Source organism: Rhipicephalus sanguineus, chromosome 4 (genome assembly GCF_013339695.2).
Source record: "Rhipicephalus sanguineus isolate Rsan-2018 chromosome 4, BIME_Rsan_1.4, whole genome shotgun sequence".
NCBI lineage: Eukaryota > Metazoa > Arthropoda > Arachnida > Ixodida > Ixodidae > Rhipicephalus > Rhipicephalus sanguineus.
Genome location: NC_051179.1, coordinates 28,520,348 through 28,538,724, shown reverse-complemented (window position 1 = coordinate 28,538,724; position 18,377 = coordinate 28,520,348). Strand labels below are relative to the sequence as shown.

At 44.7% G+C, this 18,377-nt stretch overlaps 1 protein-coding gene across 1 annotated transcript in view; it reads left to right on the top strand.

Moving 5' to 3' along the window:
- The window catches only part of LOC119391104 (uncharacterized), a 43,975-nt gene that overhangs the window by 12,786 nt on the left and 12,812 nt on the right, over positions 1-18,377 (top strand). The window contains exons 4-10 of the mRNA XM_037658779.2: positions 590-763; positions 5,324-5,410; positions 5,563-5,640; positions 6,258-6,357; positions 12,990-13,071; positions 13,537-13,660; positions 17,903-18,027. Of these exons, the coding sequence (XP_037514707.1) occupies positions 590-763; positions 5,324-5,410; positions 5,563-5,640; positions 6,258-6,357; positions 12,990-13,071; positions 13,537-13,660; positions 17,903-18,027 (770 nt within the window). The remainder of the gene's footprint in view (positions 1-589; positions 764-5,323; positions 5,411-5,562; positions 5,641-6,257; positions 6,358-12,989; positions 13,072-13,536; positions 13,661-17,902; positions 18,028-18,377) is intronic.

The following is an 18,377-nucleotide window of genomic DNA, read 5'->3' as shown; positions in this document are numbered from 1 at the left end:
TGTAAGAGTACAATTCAATATATGAGACAGTTTTTAGTGTAAACAGCTTTGTGTCTTGTAGTGCAGACTTATGTGCTGAAATTAAATGTGTGGGGAACACAGTTCCCCTTTCGATTCAGTGTGTGCACCAGATAGTGTTCATTTACAGATGCTGAGTTTTCATATGAGGATATGTTTATCTGGTTGTACGAAGACAGTAGATCACAATTTTAAGTTATAAAGCATCAAAGGTGAACATTGAATTGAACCTTTGTTTCATCACATCATAAATTTCATTCTCGTTTGCCTGTATACTATTGTGGGGGCAGCATTTCATGGACAACATTTGCAACAACAACAACAAAAAACTCAGCACAGATGTGGCCCAAAGCACTATGTGCAAGAGAATGAGTGGGAAAATGTGTTTCCGGCTGTATACCTAGACACTGAAAATATTTGCAGAATCCATAACCCATGAACTTTTGTTCCCTGCTTTTCATGTTGTAAGAGAAGTTAGATGCTCATAGTTAGCCGTTGCAGTAGTCACTTTTCAAAGTTCATTCCACATTGAATGGATGTTAATAACTCGCTCATATTGATGCCTGCGCAGAAAGCCTTGAATGAGGATGAAACTTTGACTCCTCTGGGTTACCACTTGGCCAAGCTGCCCTTGGATCCTCAGACGGGCAAGATGATCATCATGGCGTCCATCTTCTCTTGCCTCGATCCCATCCTCACGGTGGCCGCGAGTTTGAGCTTTAAGGATGCCTTCATGGTGCCACTGGTCAGTTGAAAGTGCTCCTTGTCCTACGAAGCATCTGAAGTGCACTTAGCCGAGAAGGCTGATGACTGGCATAGTTTTTTTTCCCCAGTGAAATAAGCTTGCATTTGTACGGCCAAAATTCAGTGGGCACACTTTAGCTCGGTTTATACCGAGTACAGCTCACAGCATTCAGAGACACATTGTGCAGTCTCACTTTCGTACTTTGAGTGTGACTGAAAAATCACCCACTCCTCCAACTGACAATTCGCAATGCGCGAGCAAGTATGTTTTCCAAACAAACAGCCTCGACCACAGACTAGCAGAGCAGACTGTTTTTCTCCATTCAGCACTCGTCCTTGCCTTTCCTTTCTTTTGTTTCTCCCTTTCTCTACTGACTTAAAAATCGCGGGATCGAATCCTGGCCACTGCAGCGGCATTTCAATGGAGGCAATATGCTAGAGGCGCATGTACTTAGGTTTAGGTGCCCATTAAAGAACCCCAGGTAGTCCAAATTTCCGAAGCCCTCCACTACGGCGTTTCTCATGATCATATCTTGGTTTAGGGACGTCAAACCCCTACAATGATCATTTCTCCCTTTCTCTCTGTACACTGTAGAGCCTAGAATAAGGGGTGACATTCCCGTGCTAATTTTTGAAAAGCCTTTATGGTGCTCGTGCACCTTCGCTGGAAAGCAGTCTGTGGACGAGAGTTTTCGTGTGGAAAATATTCTTGCACAAAAGCCAACTTACAGATTTTTGCAATCTGTCAATTGATTGCTCTGAAATGCACAGCTAGGCCATGCTTTTCCTGGCTACAATGTTTAGTGACCTCTGCACCACTGCTAACCAAGTCAAGAATGCAGTAGACACCTGTTGAATGTACTAGACCTGTGAATGCATGCTGATGTAGTGGGGACGTCAGTATGTGCTAACCCACCCTTCAACTTAAGAGTTCTGCGTGCAGCATTTGTGTATGGCACGGGACAAACTTGTGAAGTCTTTCTATCTGTTAGTGCTCTTCTGCTCTGGAGTGACAAGAAAGGCTTTATTGCCAGAACACCTGCGAGGTGAAAATTGCATGTTTTCTTTTTGTTCATATCATTTTGTTTTATTTGTTTTAAATTGCGCCTGATGTTGGCCATATTAAGTACTGGCCCTTCAGTATTTCAACACGTGCAGATGTGTGCTGCATACACTATGATTTTTTATTTTTTTCATCTCTCTTAAACTGACACAGAGTAGCATGTTTCTCTCTCCGTAGTTCAAGAAATCATTTGTGTTAATGCTGACACAGAATCAAAGCGGCATGCTTGAATGTCAGTGGCCCTAGCTTGAAAAAGACCTGTGTCATTAGAATGCTGACTGAGGCACAAACGAAATTACTGTCATTATTACAGTAGACTCTTGTTAGACGGAGCCTGAAGGGACCAGCAAAATGTATTCCACTGAACAGGAGTTCCAGTTATTGAGAGAAGAGCAGGGGTGCAGAATACAAGTATGAAACCAATCACATTAGGGGCAGTCGTTCCGTTTAAGCAGCAGTTCCACTTTAGAGATTTCCGTTTAGTGAGAGTCTACTGTATTGTTATTGATTGTAAGCATCCATGCAGTCAGAATCACCATCTCAAAGTCGGATCCTGTCCCCTTAGAAAAAAAATTAGTGCACCTTGCACTAAGTCACGCTAGACTGGGTCACAGCTAGGGCTACCAACTCTTCAGTGATGCAAGTTAGGACGGGACGGGAGGAGGGGGGTATCTTCCAGCCAAATTCATTCGTTCTTTATTGTAGCGGCATCTTTAAGTGGCATTTTAGCTGGTTACGTGCTGCTCCCAACACTTCCTTTTTGCTTGATAATGTACTCATAAAAGTTGTCGCACTTCACGCAGAAGTCCAGCTAAAGTGGCTAAAGCCCCTCGCAGCCACTGCTAGCCATCGCAGCAGTGCTTCATGCAGGGGTGAGACAGCTGCGCATATTGCGCATTTTTGATACGATTCCGTTTTCCTGCGCCAAGCTGCTCCAAAAGCATAAAAATTGCAAAAATTGCGCCGAACTGCGCCGAAACGGCCCCGCAATCAAGAATTTTCAAGCCCGCGTCACTTTCAGCGTGGGAAAACGTAACTTTAGAAGCAGCGCCAGGGATACGTTCGCAGAACACGTTAACGCGCCCAAGCGTGTCCTTCTAAGCGCCTTTGTAATAGAGGCTTCCATAGTGCTGTGATAATCGCCTCTGAGCGGTTGTAAATATGTGTAGTGTCCGAGCGGTAACGACGTAGTGTCCGAGGGGTAAGGTTTCTCGGCGCTCGCGACGCATTTTTGAAGGCGGTCCCTCACGAGGTGGCAGCAAACGGTGGCGCAGCGCGCTTTTATTATCACCTATTAAAAGCGTGCGGTACACTTGACGCTACGCCACCCGCGCAGCCGAGCAGATAGCTGAAGGCGCTTTATTTTAGGCAGTTTTCGAATAGCGTACGCTAAGTTAGTGTTAGCGTTTGCGGCCCGCTATTTCCGTCACTTAACGGGAGCCCGAAAGCGGTTAGCGTACGACGCATGCGCAGTTGTGGGAAAAGCCAACGCAAAGCTTTGCGTACGCTATTCGAAAGCTTCCTGAGGGTTCGCCCTTCAGGGAGGGCAAATATTAATCGCAGCGCCCCTCCTTCCGATTAAGTCAAAGTATGGGCGGTATCGACTTTGCCCCCCCCCCCCCCTTCGTGCGCACGCCTATGGGGGTGGTCATACTGGCGCGTTCGTCGGTGGCCATACTGCTTTTGTTCTTTCCTGATGTTACGCGCGAAGGCGTCGCCGCAATCGCGTGCTAGTCGGAATCATTCATTGACCGTTCAAAGACGTACTGCTATGTGACTACACAATTCTTGTGCAATCAGTTTTTATTGCGATAGCAATTATATGGACAGTCTCGAGGGGTTCTTGCCGTCGCCGTCATGTCCTTCCGGTATGAAGTCCAAATTGATAAGATCCCCCCCGCGAATTGTATGTTATACAGCGGGTAAAAGCACGCGAGCAGAGGCGACGTACGCGGCCGAAGCAAACGAGCCGGCCCATTGCCGTCGCTCGGAGGCTGCATGCGATAACATCACCACGCTCGGAAGGCCTGCCGTCGAAGCAGACAGGAAACGCCCCGCCCGTTTTTAACAAGCCTTAAAAGACACGAAGACGCGAGGGGGGGGGGGGGGGGTGGAGTGTCGCGCGAGGAGCAACTTTGAACTTTGCGCGGTCGCGATCACTGGCGCGCGCGCGCTATCTCGAAAGCCATCACAGCGGGATTTTTTTTTATTATTTGAGAAGTGTGATGTTTTTTCTTTTCTTATTTTCAAATGTAAAGTGAACCTACTTGGAAAAACTTTTTTTATCTATTTCATATGTTGTTACCAGGGTTATATAAATTGCGTGGTTTGTAAAAAGGTAGTGTAGTTCATACCTGGCAATAATCTGTTAAAAAAAGCTTTCTCCAAAGGCTCCTTGAATGTTATGTGTATTCTAAGCCGATTAAAATATGTGCTTGTTCCTCCAAGTTACTACAAATTTGTTTTTTCAAGCTCCAAAAACGACATAATGCATGCCGCTAACTGCTCCCAAACAAGGTTCTCCTGCTCCTAAATTGAAATTTTGCTGCTCCCAAAACTGCTCCCAAATCGACTTCAGCCGTCTCACCCTTTTCATGCGTGCGGTTCGTGCGAACTTCGTGTTTCGTAGTGCATGACACTAGTTGTTGGGCGTGCGTAGGATCACATAAAAATTTCTAACTGGACGGTCCAGGACAAATCCAGGACATATAGCAGTCCCGACAGGGACGGCATGGGACCCGGGACACTGTATGAAAAGTTGGGACAGTCCCGCAAAATCCAGGATGGTTGGTAACCCTAGTCACAGCTGGGCTGGTGAGCAGGTTTCAGCTTCTCTTGTTAACCATCTATACAGAATGCGTGGGCAGTGGTAGAGATTGCCGGTTCACGATGATGATAATTTTCTGTCTGCGACACGCAGCAAACTGCGACCATTGCAGCTCTGCTATAAAACTCCTATAGCGTGTATGCGCCACAAAAATTGGGCAAATCCCACTACTCACCACACTGGTCCACTAAAAATTATCAAGGCAACACAGAGGCGGCAAACACTGATTAAGATTTCTGTAAATGTAACCAATTATTGATCGAGACTTAAACGAACTGTCGGGATTAAACTAGTGAGTGATAAACACCAGGGCCATACATTTCAGCTTCTTTTGTTAACTGTCTGTACAGAATGTTTGGGTGTTAGAGCGCGTGCCGGTTCATGATGATGATAATTTTCTATCTGCGACACACGGCAAACCTCGACCATAACAACTCTGCTGTAAAACCTGCAGTCCTGCCAAACTGCAAACATGTGTGACTAGCTATGGGCAGCTGGTACATCAATTGACAAATGACGTACAATACAGTACAAATGGACTAACGCAGGTTAATCCATTTGTACCGTATTGTTGTCACCAAGGTATTCCTTGCAGGTTCAAGCATTAACTTTCATGACACCTGAGCTTTAATGCAACATGTCTGGATTAAACTTTTTTGTCTCCTCAACAGGGAAAGGAGAAGCTTGTGGATAAAGTGAAGAAGCAGTTCGCTGGAGACAGCAAGAGTGACCACATAATGCTCGTCAACGTTTTTTCTGTGAGTACTATTGCTTGCGATACCTCTGTTATGTCTGTAGTACTTGTTATTGTGTGCAGAAAAGCACACGTGCATGGCACAGCACAATGGCTTCTCTGTGAATGTCCAAACTGCTAACATTATTATCTTCTTGCTTTCTTTTCTCTTTGCAGCAGTGGGAAGAAGCAGTAAAGCATCGCAATGGCAATGATTTCTGCTATGCAAATTTCCTTTCGTGGAACACACTCAAGGTAAGTATTGTGCGTTTTATTCATTTTAAATATTGCAGTATATGTATGTATACCGCAACACTGCAAAAAGCTGTACAAATGTGTTCACAATGAAGTAAGAGCTCATGGGAGGCAGAACTTCACTGTCCAGCTTCGAGGAAGTGTCTCGGAACCACACTCAGCATTAAGGCAGCTTTTTTTTTGCAAAGAATAAGAAACTCTGTGACTAGAGAGTAAATGTCAAATTTGGTCGCGCCGGGGTACTTTGTGATCTAAGCAAAATGATGCTTGAGCCGTCACCTCTACATCTGTTTCGTGTATATTAGGGAAATTGTAAACCAAATGAAGTTATATGCAAAGCAGCGACAAACATGAAGGACTATCACTGCGATACGTCTGGGATGAGCGATCTTGTTTCTCAGCAGGAAAATGCCAACATTGGGTTTGTTGGACGCATTTGTGTGATAGTTGGTGTTGCAGCATATTCATCATGTGCAAATGAGATCGAGGTCTTTGTTAGACTAATCACCACAATGTTCTTTTTTTTTCCTTGTAACATTGTTTTGTGCTGGTATTTCTCTTTCATTTCGATGAAGCGTTTAAAATTAATGCATCCTCATGAGCATCTTCTTTTTCAGATGCTTTCGAACATGCGACAACAGTTTGCCGAGTACCTGCAGGAGCTGAACTTCATCAACTCAAAGAACATCAAAGCCCGAGAGTTCAACCAAAATTCTGGTATGATAACCCACTGCAGGCCCGTAACTAGGGGGGGGTTGAGGGGGTTCTGACCCCCCCCGAAATTTTTTTGATGCTTTAACTTTTCGGGTGATACTAAAATATTTACACGCCTTCACAGCGACCCCCAGCTGCCAAAGTTACACTGCAACTTTCCTGGCATTGCTTCCCTCTTCTTCCTTTCTTCAAACCTACCAGAACACCTCAGCGCTCCCTCCCCCGCACGCGCACCTGCCCTATTTGTACAGCTTTGCACTTCGCCCTCGCGTTCCTTCGAGTCTTTTCTTTTTCGTCTTTCACCCCGTAGCAGCTCCTTTATTGATTCCAGATGCTTTCCTTGTGCATTGCCGCTGGAGAAGTTATCCGTCTGTGCGGACCGCACGTGTCGGCTTTGGGTTTCTACGAAAAGCGCGTCTCCTTCTGTGAAAGTAAACAGTTCGACAGCAACGGCAACACCAACACGACGTGCGCAAATTTGCCAGGGAACGAAACCCCTAAGCGGAAAAACTCAGCGGCGCATTCCGAGGACGCAGGCTGCAGGGTAAACTTTTCTCAAACTGTAGTCTTCGCCACCGAAACGAATCATCGAAGATGACATCTACTGAAAGACTGGCATATCCGAGCAACTTCGAACAACCTTAACCACACGCAAGGAAATCTACCTCTTCTGTACACACAAGGTATATGCGCCTCCCTACAAAGCACACAAAGCGAGGATACAGCCGGCACACAATCCGGCACCAGCGGTCAACTTTCACAGGAGAGAAAAAACGCCGCCAAGCTGGGCTGCGCGCGGGAGTACAGAGGCTGACGTCACAGCCTACAAAGTGCATTTTTGGGGGGTCACGGCTATTTAATTAGCGCAGCCCAGAGAGAATTATGCAGGCGCCCAGGGAGCCGTCTGTGAAAAGGTGACTTTTTCACAGGAACGGAGCAACACCTGCTTTCTGGACTGTACCACGGGAGTGCAAATGTCTCGGCAGTGCATTCTTGGGGGGTTCACGTATATTAAGGGGAGTATGGAGTGCCCATGGAGTCTTCTGTGAAAAGGTCTTTAAGTAGCGTTAATCCAGTTTGCTGCAGCGGGAGTACAATAATGGTCCTGCATGCACACCAGCTGTAGCGGCGTTCAGAAAACACATGCGCCACGCGGGAGCCGGCGCGTTCATCACACTTCTACATTCTAGCCACTGTAAAGTGGATAAGAGAGGAAGAAAACATCGCCCGCCGTTCACGCCAGGCAGTCGAAGCAGTCGCAAACGTCTTTTTGGAGCCACTGGCCACTTCTGTGTGCGTGCACAGGATTGCGGCAGCAAAATGAAAAGACACTCTGCAACAACGAAGCAAAGGAGTCTTGCGTCTTACTTCAAGAAAGTTCGAACCGATGAAGCGGACGGAGAAGAACCGCCTCCTTCAAAGGATAAAACTTCGCCCTCCTCAGCACTGGTGGAAAGCCAAGCGCGTCGGAACTTCTGTAGCGACTCAGGAGAATGCACCGGTTTATGTGAATCACCTGAGAACGAACACAAGCAGGACACCCATGCGCCGCCGGAAAATGATGGTGGCCGCAGTGCAACTCCAAGTGACCTTTGTTCTACAGTCAACGCTGGGCAAAGTGACGCCTTTACCACTGGGCAATGCCCAAGGAAGGTGAGTGGCATGGCACCTACACATTCTGGTTCGCCTCCCCTCTGTGCGACGAGTGCGAATATTTTGGACTTGGGACTGTTTGTCTCGAAAAGCAATAATGTAAATGATCCAGAGACGACGGAGAAGCTGCTGCTCAATCCGTGGACCCCTCCGGCTAACTATGATTATCCAGCCACAGGGAAAAGGAATCTGAAGTTCCAACCTCACTGGGTAGATCGTTACCCATGGCTTGTTTATTCAGAGAAGCTTCAAGGAGCATTATGCAAATATTGCGTAGTCTTCGCAAGCGAGTGTGCAGGAAAAGGGGAGCACCAGCGCTTGGGCTGTTTTGTAACTAAGGAGTTCACCAATTACAAGAAAGCCATGGACGCCTTTAAGAGCCACGCATCCAGCAGTTATCACGCCATGTCAACAACGCTATCGGAGAACTTTTTAGCAGTCCGGTCCCGCTCACAGCATGACATCTTAACACAACTTGACCACGGTCTTAAAAAGCAGGCGGAAGAAAACCGCAAGAACTTGCTGCCAATAATAGAAACAATCCTTTTCTGTGGCAGGCAAGAAGTACCGCTTCGCGGCACAGACGACTCTGGTCCGATAAATATGTCTGAAGTGCTGCCATTGAAAAATGATGGAAATTTCCGCGCACTGCTTAGGATGAGAGCAAAATGTGGAGATGCCGCCTTGAGAGCTCACATGGAAACATCTCCGGCGAATGCGCTGTACACGAGCCCAAAAATTCAAAATGAGTTGATCACCCTCTGTGGTAAAATCATACAAAGAAAGATAGTTGAAAACGTCAACTCAGGTTCGTGTTTTTCAGTTCTAGCTGACGAGGCCACTGATATATCTCGCACCGCCCACATTTCCCTATGTGTAAGGTACGTTGGACACGACACGTCGGGAGTGCCCATACTTAAAGAAGATTTTGTAGATTTCGTTCCCGTGTACGATCTCACTGGCAAGGCGCTGGCGAGCACAATCCTGAACAGCCTTAGAGGTCATGGCTTTGACCTGAACCTACTTTGCGGGCAAGGATACGACGGCGCGGCATCAATGAGCGGCCACCTTAACGGTGTTCAAGCCTTCATTCGTCAAACAGCGCCCAAAGCGTTGTACGTGCATTGTAGCGCCCACTCGTTGAACCTTGCTCTGCTTCACGCATGCAAACTCCCCAGCATCCGCAACTGTTTGGGAACTGTATCCTCAACATGTACGTTTGTGAGATCTTCGCCACAGAGGACGAACCAACTGCGAGACAAAGTAGAAGATTTAACACAAGAAAAAAGAAAATCAGTTCTCTCCTTTTGCCAAACAAGGTGGGTAGAGAGTCACGATGCACTTCAGCGTTTCCTTGAACTGTACGTGCCTATTGTACAATTCCTCGAATATTTGGAAGAAGAGGCCGCGTCATCTGATACTTCATCAAAAGCTTCTCAACTGCTCAATGCCATTACGAAGCCCGAGTTTGTCGTTTCGCTTCAGATCTGTAGCGACCTCTTCTCTTTGACACTGCCACTTTGCAAGTTTCTTCAAAAAATTGACTGTGACTTGGCTCAAGCGTGCGATCACGTAAAGAATGTTATAGACGTTCTTTCCACAAAAAGGGCTAGTGCGGAAACGGAATTTAATAAGATTTTTCTGAAGTCGCTCTCTTTGCTGAAGATCACAAATGTTGAGATGGCCCTACCACGCATCACTGGAAGGCAGATGCAAAGAAGCAACGTACCTTCTGCTACTCCCGAAGAGTACTACCGGAGGAATGTGTATTTGCCTTTGCTGGCTGACTTCGAAAATCAATTAAGAGACCGGTTCGATGCCCATAAGAAGGTCGTGGTTGGCCTTAACATGCTGCTGCCGAAATTCTGCGCATCGGCTAGCCTTTCTGATATTGATGATGCAGTGCAGTTTTACCTTGGCGACATTCCTTCCGCTAATGTCATCGAAGCAGAGTTCACACTGTGGGTGAACAAATGCTGCCAGATCGAAGAAAAGAATCGCCCAGCTTGTGCTTTACAGGCCTTAGAGATGTGCAACCGCGACTTTTTTCCGAACATCCACAGCCTACTTTCTATCCTGGCGACTTTACCCGTGTCGACGTCGACCCCGGAACGGACTTTTTCCACACTGAGAAGGCTGAAGAGCTACCTTCGAAATCATATGAACAACGACAGATTGACCGGACTAGCACTGCTCAGCATCCATCGAGAACTTCAAGTGACCCCAGAACAAGTCCTCACAGAATTTTGCAAGTTGCCGAGAAGGAAAAACTTCCTCGTTTAAACTTCCCTCTATGTTTCAAGAGTCGATTAAAAGCTAAACCCAGCTAGCCCAAGCTTCAACCCTTCTATTCTTTCGCAATTACGAGGAAACTATCCAGCAAGCAGAATGTGCGAACGGTAACAAGAAGATCGGAATGTCGGGCGACTTGTTTGTTTGCTTGCATACATACTGTCACGGACTGCCATTTTTGCGACCCGGCGTAACGGCAAATTAACGGGCGCCGCACTCCCCCGCTGACCGGTGGAACCGTTCGCTCATGAAAAGACTGGTCTTTAGTGCAGGGAAGTACTGAATGGGGTGTTCTTCTTCAAACGTTAGTCGCCGATGTTTGATCCTTTGTACCTACGGCGGCGTCGGCAGGGTCGTCAAAGGCCGCGATGCACCCCGAACCAGCTGTAGACTGCAAGACGCACCGGCTGAAACCAAGGAAACTGACCATTCCCACGGGCAAAACTGCTTGTGGACAAGCCGTATGAGAGAACCCCAACAGGTTGTCACTCTCGCTCAGTTGAGGACCCTCTCCTAATTAAAAAGGGACGCGGTCAATATATTTTTAGGGTGGAGTTTCTAACAATGAAACGTGCATGATTGGACCCATGTAGAGGTCTCTTTTCCCCCAGGACGAGAATGAGGGGACACGGAGGTCGATTTAAGCGCAGGATTTCGCCTTGCTAAGCAGTCTAGTTGCTGACCAACATGGTGTAGAAGGAGATCAAGAAGTATCCCTTAAGTGGTTGTGGCTCCGTATCGGCTGGCCACCTAAACTTAGCCATTCGTCTAGTTGTGACGCGAAATTAACGTCTGTAACGTAGGCATCGGTACTTGAATCTCGAGTAAGTTCAACCTGCCCGAGATCGGCTTCAAGCACTAGCCTACCGGAAACACCAGCGCTGCAACACCGCCGACATCGCAGTTGTGCCAGAACTCTCTCTGACTTCTTGCATCCGATCGTCGTGGACTCAACGCTGCCGGTCATCACAGGTATCCCTTCACCTGCTTATACCTTCGGACTTTCTCATCTGTAGTTTTATTGTTGGTTAGTTTTGTGTAGTTTGTAATACTTCTCTCTTGTAAGCTGATTTATTGATTTTATATGTATTTTGTTAGTTGGTATTAAGTGTTGTACTAGATTCCTCGTGCTGCAATATCACTAGAGTTTTGTTTTTCCCCACACACGTCTCTGATCTCTTCACTGTCTCTGCTTACGTACGGAACGACCTAACCTGCTGCCATTCCCGTCGCCGACTTCGCGCTGGCGACGCTAGAGTGGCAGCTTGTAACACATACATACCGTTTTTGTACCGTGGTTACATTGTGTTACTTCATCAGGAGCCGTTGGTCGCGGTGTCCCCGGCTTTGGTGGTGCTATTGTCCAAACTTATTTCTTGCTTTAACCAGAATTTGAGGTTGACATACCAATTTCTTTATTTGGGTACAAATAATTGAAAAGTACCATCGAATTATTACAAGTAAGCGATGTACTTGATTTATTCACAAAAATAAGCCAGTATAAATCTTAAAAAATGGCAGCCGTTCTACACGCAAACCCCCCCCGAAAAAAATTCCTGGGTACGGCCCTGACCCACTGAACCACTCTGCTTTTTCGGTTTGAGCGTAAATGGGGTTGAATAACCTCCTCAAAACTGAAAGTATTGAAGGTGTCATTTAAAAGGTTCACTATGCTTGACCACCAATGGCAAAATTTAGAAAATACAGTCGACTCTCGTTAAACGGAACCTGAAGGGACCAGGGAAATGTGTTCCATTTAACAGGAGTTCCATTTACTGATAGATAAACAGAGTAGATAAACAGAGTTGCAGAATTGATGTATGAAACCAATCATACTAAAGGAAGTTGTTCCAATGCCATTTAAAAGATATTTCCGTTTACTGGGAGTCTACTGCATATTGAATGAACTCTCTAAGAACACTTGCTACCTTTTGCAATGTTGATAAAGATCTATGATAATATCTGTTAAGAGCTATCTGCACTCTGTGGTAGGACAGGGTCGTTTGCCTTACCAAACAAAGACATGACTAAGGACAATGATTTTAGAGTCTGCCTAAAGTGAATCAACATGGACATAGATCAAAGCAAGGCATTCGTTCCATGGACTGTGATCTCGGGTTTTCCTTACTTAGTCAAACTTGCATCTTTAGTGGTTTCAGCAACAGTGGTGTGCCTTATCCAAAGTACTGACATTCAGGTCTCCTTGTTGCTTTTGAGAACGGTTTACAATTGCATTGTGTGGGTTATTCTGAGAATTTGTGACGTTATTCAAGAGTTTGTGATTACGATGCACTTCATACACACGGTTGGGAAAATCGGACTGAATGGCGTGGTCCTATGCAGCAGCTGCAACGCATCAAATCTCGAAAAAAAAAAAAAACGAGGCCCCCTACGCATGAGTCTATATGGCACTTGTGGTGTACCTTGTGTACCTTCATTGGCAGAGCTGTAGCTGTTTATTGCACTGCTGCAAGCTTGTCATTTGAAGCGGTAGTTCTTAGGCTCAACTGCCTGTTCAGACAACCTGTATATCACATGGGTTCTGTGTATAAATCTTCATGGTTTGAAATAGTTCAGTCATACTACCTTTCTAAATAAAAAGTTGTTTAAGGATTAAAGTAATCGCTGAGTTTTGTTGTACTGTCCACATGAAATCTGGGCATGACCTGAATGTGTCGGTTTTTGTGCAGACAACTTGAAAGTCTTGCAAGCTGTCATCTGTGCTGGCCTGTACCCAAATGTTGCTAAAGGCATTTTTGCCAGAAGTAAAAGGTGAGTAAAGCTTTTGAAAATTTTGTTTTCTTGACTTTTTCGCTCACTGTAAGGTTATTAAACGTGTAAATACTTATCTGTTAGATACCTATGGTTGGGTATGTGAGAATGGTGATAGTATGTAATGCTCAAGCTGCTTGCTTGAGCATGTAATGCTCAAGCAAGCAGCCAGTGTATTCTTTCTTTCGAGTTATTTATGCAGGGTGAAACCGCCGGCACTGTGTGAATACTATTATTACGATACAGATAAACCAACACAGTTGCCTTTCATTCTTTTCTTTTCTCTGACCACATAAATTGTTTTGCATAAAAGAAAGGACTAATCCTTCGTGATGTGTATCCACTTGTCGAAATTTTCTTGGCTTTCTCTGTGGCCTGAGTACCTGCCAAGTTTGTCTGAACAGAATTTTACGCTTTTGTTTAATACCCTGCAAAATTTGAGTGTTACACTTTTTGCTTTTACAGACTCATGAGGTGCTCCACAAAGACCGATGCAAAGACATCACTACACCCAAAGTCTGTAAACGTTGGCGCAGCGGGCTTTGACACTCAGTGGTTTGTGTACTACACCAAAATCCGATCTACAAGGGTAAGTACCCTGTAACTGTTGCATGGTAGTGTGTGCCCTCGTCTTAAAATGCCACCGCTAACCAGGGTTGCCACTGACTTTCGAGTAAATGTCGCCAAACCACGAGCAAAAAGTCGCCAAAAGTCGCCATCTTTTTACAAATTTCGCCAAAAAAATCGCCATTCTAGATATGTGCGGCATACTTGTAATAAAAATTTACACTTATGCATAGCCCCGTACCATCAAAAACCTTTAAATTATATTGACGTTTCTCAATGCTGGTCGCATCGCCCGCTTCACCATGGGAGCGCTTGGTGCTGGTTCTCCTGGTTCTCCGACTAGCCACAAGATGTGCGTTGCGGCGCAAGGGTGAATGAATGAAACCTTCCTTCCCTGTCCGCTCGTTTCAAAGGTAAAATTGTGGTAAACCTTGGCCGCAAACCGTGAATGCGTTGTTTGTAGACAGCTTTTACGTATACCCTTATACGAATTAAAAGGATTGAAAGGTTTATTGAAGGTAACATGACAGACGTTTTATAGGAACCGGTCATACCTTTTCAGTGTGAACTAATATGATACCGGACGCCACCGACTCTTTCTTATAGTCACTTATATCTACACGCGTCAATGCGATGCGTTGTAAATGAACTGGTAGACAATGTAAAATGTTATATAGCAATTGTTTTCGTTGGACATGCTCACCGAGAGCAGTGGAAAATTGCTGAATATAATTTTTTATTGCACAAACAGACGCGTATCCGCCTCTCTTCGCTATTCCAAAACAGTTTTTACGAGCTGAATTAGGGGGTACTGCAACAGTGAATAAGTCGCCAAGCTATTCAGAACAATTGGAGCTTTGGCGGAACAAATGGTCCGAACACGCGGCCAACCCGTCGTCTAGCCCCTTCAGAAACGGAACTTTAGAGAAGCCTAAATCACCTGAAGCCATAAACGTATAGTCAAACACCACCGCCTCGCGGCACGCAAAACAATCCGCTGACTTACATTTTGCTAGAATGTCGCTAAGGGACGCTCCAGTACTTCCTGCATCTAGATGAATTGAGGAGATACACACACGAGCACGAGTTACAGGACGGACATACCGAATGTCACGTTATGTGCGAATTCTACTTGTTGGTCTAAAACAGAGAAAAATACAGAGAATGCTGCCGCTCATTCGTTGGGAAGACACTGAGCTTATGATGCATAAGCCGAAAATCGCCAAAAATTCGCCATGTCGCCATTCATAATTTTAGGTCGCCACGGGCCTCTCAAATTCGCCAATTTGGCGAAAAGTAGCCACCATTGGCAACCCTGCCGCTAACATACCAACAATATATACCATTAATTTTGCCTCAGGTAGCCGTACTAGCTGTGATGGATCAGATTTGGGTTTTCTAAAGCACTTTGCTCATGTGTGCCCATTGAAAGAGCACATGCATTCACAGTGACACATGTTTTCAAAATTTGGCTTTCTATGGCACGTTATGTGTTTTCTCATTTGACCTTAGTGCACATGTAGCAAAAGCAGCAACGGCATAGGGTGTCCCAGCTATCATGCAGCAGGATTTAAGAAAGAGGAACGTCATTGCGCGAAGCATCTCTAGTGCATATTGTTCCCAGTATACTGTAGTAGCCACTACAGATTTTTTCGTTAATAAGGTTTAGTTGAGTAGTCCTAATTATGTTTCTAACTCGACAAATGAGGCGTTTTTTTTCGAAATGGGTCAAATCCATCCAAAGAGAATTTGAGAAAACGGCAAAAATTTGCTATGCAAACTAAATACAACGCTGTCAAAGCTATTCTATGATATGTTTTACATGTCGGCTAGGGGAAGTTTCCGGCCGCAATCAATTAAAAAATATGCAGCGGATTTCACCATTATTAGCATGATAACTTTGGATTTGGCTCATTTCGAATTGAGACATGGAATTCAATGCGGTATTCTTGAAAAAGCTTTATTGAAATTCGGGCAGTGGCACATTCTTGCTTCGTCGGCGTCGACATTGCTTCTGTTCACGATGTCGTCGACGTCTCGGGACCGATCTCTCGCCGATCTCTTCACTTCCATCAGAATCCATGATAATCCAGCTCCGAAAGGGCAAAAACAAAAAAAAAACTTGCACAAACACCCAGAAAACAGGCAGAGTAGTCAGGCTAGGCGGGAAATCACACGGAGGCTTCCACGTTCGCCGAATCACGGGATCGCCGAAGCGCTCTACTATCGGCATACTGGATTTGACTCATTTCGATCCATACAGAGCATGGATCTGGCTCAATTTCGTTTTGAAACGGGATCTGTGAGCACACGTAGCTGTTGTTATTTGACTCATTTCGTTCCGATCTCTCTTTTAGAGGAAAGTTGAGAGAATGTACTTGCCAATGGAGCAATATTTGAGCTAGTTTCGGTTTTCTGGATTTAGCCCATTTCGAAAAAAAACGCCACAAATACTCTCCTAATCATTAAACTGTCAATGAGGCCTATGTAGGCATGTTCAAATGACATCTAACTGCACTATTTTCAACAACGTACTAATTGCATGTTTGCTTTTTTTGGCTAACAAACAAAGCCCGCGAAATCTGAAAATTGACACGTAACTTGACTGCAGCGCGCATCAGGAAGCAGCGCCAACAGGCTCACTGTGAGGTAGCAAGTCGGGACTACGCTCCCACCTCTTGCGGGTGGGAGCGTGGTCACATGTTATTTTCATGCAGGCTTTCTTTATCAGCCAGAAACAATGAGCACGTAATTAGTACATTGCTGAAAATAGTGCAGTTAGATGTCATTTTAGCATGCCTACATATGCCTCATTGACATTTTAATGATTAGGTGAGTACCTGTCGAGTTAGAAACATAATTAAGACTAATTAACTAAACTTCATTAATGACAAACTTAGTAGTGGCTACTACAGTATACTGGGAACATATGCACTAGGTGTGCTTCGCGTAACGACGTTCCTCCGTTTTTCAATCGTGCTACGTGATAGCTGGGACGCCCTGTATATTTAAAATAACAGGTGTGTATGAAAGTGTTTGATATGTTTGCTAATTTTCACACCTGAGAAAACACTGCTTATCATCACTATCACTTTTGTTGCACAAACAGGACAAAAAATGTGCAGCACAGTTATGGCTCTGTATGTAATTTTTTGATGCCAAAGTCTTGGGATAGTTTAGGGGTGCACAAATATTCGAAAATTTCGAATACCAAATCGAATAGTGTATATTAAAAATACCGAATATTTTTCGAGTAACAAGCACCGATGAAAAGACCTCAAAGGAACGAAACGTTGGAACATAGATGGGTAACATTGCTTGTTTTAATCATCAAATGATCAAGATGCATGCAGCCCAAGGTTTTACGGGACTATTGACGCTTTATTGATTACAGGATGAAGGCGTTTTTAAAACTCCTGTGTTGCCGAAGCGACAGAGTCATCAATTCACTATCTTCATCATTACCTTCATGATGATGTTGACTCATGGATATTGTCTAATATTTTATTTAAATTTGATTTAAAAGCTGTTAACAAAGTGCCACCTTGAATATTGTAGTTAGTGCTATATTTCACCTGCATTTACAAATATTTCTAAGGCACTAGTTGCTGCTTTATATGAGCTTGCCTCAGTTTACATAGTTGGGTTTTTTTTTTTATCAGTTAAAGTAATAGCAATGTTCCTTTGTTAAAGCTTGTGAATATTGTTTCAAGCGAAAGTAGTGGAATTCTTGGGCTGTTTCAAAATTGGTACATTACCATTCTAGGGCTGCTTAAAAATGCTTGGCTTACTATTAAAAACATATTCTAATAGTATTCGATTCATATTGGATTCGGTATTATCGCTATTTGATTCGGTTCTAAGATTCACTATTTGCACACCCCTCGATAGTTGCGAACATTGTGTATTGCATAAATGCTACGAGTACTGTAGTAAGAATGTAATAGTGTAATAGTGCTTTTCTCAGCACTTCTATGCAATTTGCGAAAGTTCACCTACAGACTGAGGATGATCAAGCATATTGGGTGCCCTGAAGTCTGTGGCTTTTTTTTTTTAAGGGAAAGTTTGTGTGGAAAGAAAATGCATTGGCAGTGCTCTCTGGTTATTGATAGAGTATTCTGTGCTCTACAAAATGGTTGTTTTGTTTTTTAATGCTGCTACGTCTTGTTCTTTGTAGGCCATTGAAATTAGAGTGGTTAAGTCGACAAACTTGCAGATTGTGTGGGCACATCGTAAATTTTCGTCCATGTTTTTCTTTTTCCAGACGTACCTGCACGACATCACTCCAGTCTATCCCATTCCACTGCTGCTCTTTGGAGGCTTTTTCAGGCACAGTGGCGACACCATCACTCTTGATGATGGATCACCATTCATTGCGACTATTAATCTGCAAAGCTAGTCCAGGTGTGTGCTTTGCGATGAACCGAAGACTGGTGACGTTGCAGTACAATCCCTTGTTATTGAAAGTTGTTGCAATTTTCTTGACAACAGTTTCGTTACGAGAATATGCTAATGGGATTTTGTGGATCGTGTGGCACGACCATTACTTTAACAAGAGTCATGAAAGTGAAAATAGTTGGGGCTAGCAGGTCTGTTTATTTCGGGTTTAGGATTTCTGTGGTCTTGGCAAAACGTTGAGATAAGTAGTCAGGAGTGTAAGCGTGAAAAGCGATAAACCTCATATTATGAATGATGGCTAATGGGCAACTTTCTGTCAATCGATTTACAGTGTCTGCGTG